Source organism: Triticum urartu, unplaced genomic scaffold (assembly GCF_003073215.2).
Source record: "Triticum urartu cultivar G1812 unplaced genomic scaffold, Tu2.1 TuUngrouped_contig_425, whole genome shotgun sequence".
Classification (NCBI taxonomy): Eukaryota; Viridiplantae; Streptophyta; class Magnoliopsida; order Poales; family Poaceae; genus Triticum; species Triticum urartu.
Genome location: NW_024114822.1, coordinates 1 through 4,824, shown reverse-complemented (window position 1 = coordinate 4,824; position 4,824 = coordinate 1). Strand labels below are relative to the sequence as shown.

Sequence of the window (4,824 nt, the reverse complement as noted above, 5' to 3'; positions counted from 1 at the left end):
CACGTATAAAAATGTATATGATGTATAGGAAAATGTAAAATGTGTATGAAAAAAGTAGACATGTGTTAAAAGGATAAGGAGGAAAAGAACAAGAAAAGAAGAAAAAACTGGAGAAAACAATACAAAAAAAGGGTGAAAACTGAAGAAAGAAACAAAGAAAATCAAATAAACCTGAAGAAAAAAAAGACAAAATAAATATATCTCACTTGTCATATGGGAAGAGCTACCGTATGACAAGTGAGACATATTTATTCCACTCGTCCCATACGCATAGCTAGGCACCTAACTCGAATAGTACATGCCAAGAAGAATTAGTTGAGCATGCCGAATTGAACTGACACGCTGGTCTATCAGTAGCGCATTTCGGTGTGAACTGAATTAATCTACTACTACGTACCAGCTACAAGTTCCCACAAATTTGTACTAGTTGCTGAAATTTACACAACAGCATCACCTCAAAAGTGCAGAACAGAGAAAAGAACAGCACATGCCATGAACATGTTCTGGCGTTAAATGATAACTGCAGTTCCAAACAATCGGCTGCTTGCAGTTTGTAGAAGGTTCGATCCGAGAAGAGAACCGAGTTCTAGATTAATTTCACCTGAAAATTTTCTTTTATAAAAGGCACAATCTGAATATCTGGCTGCTTTCCAGTCGTACTCCAATCTGATATAGTACTAGTATAACGGTATAACCCAGACATGCATTTCTGGCTGCTTTTCATGTCACCCGTCGGCATTCGAGCTATACCTGAGACTTGTCAAACTAGACGACTCCTTATCCTCGCTGAATGCCTTCTGAAGCAAGTCCTGCAGCTCATGGAACCTCCGCTTCCTCTCGGTGGATGTGTCTCTTCCAATGGAATCCAGCTCAGATTCATCATCCATGATCTTCTTCAGCACATTCGAACAACATGGGAAGAAGCGTTTGCCGAGTTGGACTGGTAGACAGGAAAATATTCAACCCACAGACAATTGGATTTTCATTTATTTTTCGAGGAAGTTCAGTACAAGAGCCGACTAAACAGGCCCAAGGAGACAGCAACGAAAGTAGAATACAGCTGGGAAAAGATTATTGGATCTCAACTTCAGCTGAACAAGCTTTCTTATTCAGAATGTTACACAGCAGATTAGCTAAAGAAGTGAATATTATTAGGCTGAAAATATAAATAATGTAGAAGCGCGGTGGTTATACAAAGGCAGGCTGTGCCTCACCTGTTTTGGAGAGGGCTCTCAGCCGAGTCAAGTGTGCATCGTTCGTTTCGAAAGAAAATTCATTTAGATCAACGGTTGGCCATCGTATCTCCAGATGTGGATTTGGACTAGAATCAAAAGTAAATTCCAAAGTACCATTCACTTGAGGAATTTCCATTGCTACTGTTGCCTCAATCGGAAAGAGTATTTTCATCAAAGAACCTGCATTGCAAGGAAATAATTGAGTGAAAACACAACTTCCAAGAGAAGATAAAAGTAGCACATTTGCAAGTTGCACAAGGAGAACTTCACTCCACATGCAAAACACCACCATGTGCAAACCATAAAAACCGGGTAATTTAAAAAACTTTCGTTTTTAGATGATATTACCTCAGTTTTCAAAGGTACAACAACTTTCCACATAGACCGTCACCGGCCATTTCAACAGAAACTCATTCTTCTCCAAGTTGTGCTTTTCTTTCAGCTTGCTCTAGTATCTCAATGCATAACCGATCTTGAGGAGACGATTTCCCTTTTTCAGTAACCCCAAAGTAATCCCTATGTTTTGTGAGTCTTTTTGAGATTTGAACTGCTGTTCTTCCATCAAATGTAAGATCAGAAGGCCGAGCACCCTTGGTTAAAAGAGAAGCAAGAATTTTGGGATCTCTTCGCCTGGCAGCAATGTGAAGAACAGTATAACCTCTAGGATTTCTATGATTAACATCTGCAAGTGTGATGTCCAAAATTTCTGTTATGATCTTTGAGTCACAATGTTCAACAGCATAGTGCAACGCAAACGCATCATCAAGATTAGTCTGCCCTTCCTGGTGCAGGATCGTCGCTAACTCCGCATCATTACTGTCAAGAGCTTGGAGTATCCTTCTTACATGTTTGTTAGGAAATCCCTTGTCTTTGGCTGAAACTAACCCAAGACTTAGGCGTGAATCAGCAATTTGCTTGATAATATCTGGAGGCAATGCTTTCTCAAGAGTAATCATGTCAAGATTTGACCGAACTACCATCTCAAGGCATCTCTCGAGAAGTTTCATGCATGATTTATTGCATAAGTTTGCAACAGATAAGATCAATGGAAGGTTATCAACTTCAACATCATCAAGGACATCAAGGAGACGCCACTGCATGGAAAAGACGTGGCTTAGTATTGGCTATTTAAAAACGCAAAACACTATGATAGTAAAATGTTACAAGTAACAACCCGACACGAATTATCATCACATCATAGATACACAAGTCATATTCAATAAAGTCAGAACTTTCAAAACAAAAATACTAAATAAAAATCTGAAAAAGCAAAATTTTAAGCAACGCCCTGTCTAAAAATTTCTAGAATGTGTAGATGCACAGATTGATGATTATTTACCTACAAAAAGGGGGTCCCCTATTTAAATACTCTCTCTTGAGAGAATATTCATTGGTCCTAATGGAAAATGAGGAGTTATTGAGCTAATATGTGCATAGGTATTAGGAATCTTAGTTCTTAGGTACTACTATAATTAATTAATTATTGTTTGTTGGGATAATTCACTTCTCACACAAACTGACATTCGAAACTTTAGTAAGTGAAAAAACTAGATGAATATTATTGTCACGGACTTGTTGCAAATACTTCGGGGGAAAACTGCTGTATTTATATGCTATCATTTTTGCTCTACATGTATTAGCTGTTGGTATTCATGGAGCCTAGATTTGGATAGTATGACCCAAGCATGTTTATCATGAACAGTTTTTTTTTTTCTCGAATACACCTAGAAGAGCAGCATTTTCATGCTTTAAACAGTTACCTTTCCTTTTTCCTATAAAAATTCAAAACAAGAATCCCTGAAATATCATCAAAATGACACAGCGCTGGAGCAACCAATTGCATGATTTGCATCATCAACACATTTAAGCGGACAGGTTTTGAAACTGGGACACCAATTTACGCCACCACATGCACAGACAACTCAATTTATTTCCATTCCTACATCAAACTGAGCCAGGAATGGGTCTTGATTCTTGAACCTAAACGGGCGTTGCACCCTAGTAGGGAGCTCCAAACAAGTCAACATGCCCATGAATAAAAAACTTGACCAATTTAATGAGTACCATATATTCAGCACAAATGTAATGCTTATCGATGTTTTGTAAAAGCATTGAAATTAAAGAATTTTAGCTAGAATAATATGATATGGATCTATCCCATTCGGCTGAAATATAGCATTGAAACATCTGATAAATACACATCCCATTCCCACCAAGGACAATAAATGTCTGATATGAAGAAATCATCGCAATGGAGAAGGGGGGGAAGAGGTGGACCTGGAAGAGGTTGGTGAGCTTGGCAATCTGGAAGGTGGATGCGGCAAAGAGGACCTGCACCATGAAGGAGATGACGGGGTGGCAGCCGACATGCGTGCAGCCATCTACATCAGCGCAGACGCACACCGACTTGGGAAGGTCGCCGACGCAGCCGGTGTACAGGTACTCGAGCACCAGCTGCAATGACTCGTACCCGACCTCCATCTTCTCACCCAGAAGCTCGCGGAGGTCCAGCCGGTAGCCCTTCACGGCAGCGGCACGGCGCATGAAGAAATCATGTAGGAAGGGACTTCGTGCGCAGAGCATGGGAAGGTGCACAGGCAGGTCGGGCGCGTCGGGCACGACGATGTGCATGTCAACAAGGAAGGCGAAGACATCCGGCGAGCGGAAGACGGCGGCGAGGTTGTCAGATAGGCGGCAGAGCGCCTCCAAGTTCATGTCTGCCATGAAGATGCCATCGGAGCTGGAGAAGGTGGTGGTGAAGTGACTGGGAGGATCCTCCATTGGTGCTGAGGCTGCGGCACGCGACTTGACAGCCCAGTTGGTGAGAAGGTTCTGTTTTGTGCTTCCATCACAATTTGAACAAAAATTCACCAATTGCATATTGATTGTAGGATTTCTCGGATGACTAGTTACAACAGACCTCGCATACTCTATATGAGCAGCTACACCCCCAAATTTTACGGATATCCCTTTAAGGTTTGGCATATGCTCGATGCGGATAAGTTGATGTTGGTCCATTCGGGGGGTGGCATTGAAACCTAGCTTGAGCTTCCAGAGATTAGGCATTGCTTGCGCCTCAAATTTTAGACACGCTATACCACTCGTGCAAGTCAACTTGAAGTACTTGAGAACTGAGAACCCGTCTGCCTTGTTGAAGATGATCCTTTCAATGGGCGCACGCCGCACATACAGAGACAGAGCAGTGAGGGCAGGCAATCCTCTCAGAATATCAACCCAACTAATCTGCAGTTCCACCACTGCAATCTTCAGAATGCACAGGTGGCTAAGTTCTTTAATCCACTTAGGAATTCGGGAAAATGTGATGCAGCTGTGCGGCGAGCATTCAAATCTCTGGAGAAGGGGGAGAGGTTCCAAGTCATCCCAGGAAATTATTGCTTTTGAGGCGCCAGGAATCACCGATGAGCCATGAGACATTACTATAGTTTTCAGGTTACCATGCCCTCCGATCAAATGAGCCAGAGCTTCCACGCCCAGAAGTGAAGGAATACACGACATGTTAAGATGAAGATCCTGCAGGTAGTTCAGCTTGCCAAGGCTCCACAGACTGATGACTGAGTCAGTCATGCTG

At 42.0% G+C, this 4,824-nt stretch overlaps 1 protein-coding gene across 1 annotated transcript; it reads right to left on the bottom strand.

Annotated features, from left to right (window-relative positions):
- Nucleotides 1-361: 361 nt before the first annotated feature.
- LOC125527558 (BTB/POZ domain and ankyrin repeat-containing protein NPR1-like) lies at nt 362-4,812 on the bottom strand. Its single transcript, XM_048692073.1, has 4 exons — nt 3,513-4,812; nt 1,584-2,329; nt 1,215-1,415; nt 362-940 (listed from the first exon to the last, which is right to left on the bottom strand). Exons 1-2 carry the CDS (start codon nt 4,749-4,751, stop codon nt 1,646-1,648), a joined length of 1,923 nt encoding a protein of 640 aa, XP_048548030.1. The 5' UTR covers nt 4,752-4,812; the 3' UTR covers nt 362-940; nt 1,215-1,415; nt 1,584-1,645.
- Nucleotides 4,813-4,824: the final 12 nt, after the last annotated feature.

Coding starts and splice junctions, on each gene's coding strand:
- LOC125527558 (XM_048692073.1), bottom strand. CDS start 4,751: ATGTCGTGTATTCCTTCACTTCTGGGCGTGGAAGCTCTGGCTCATTTG. Junction 2,330..3,512: donor AGCTCACCAACCTCTTCCAG/GTCCACCTCTTC, acceptor TTTTCCATGCAG/TGGCGTCTCCTTGATGTCCT.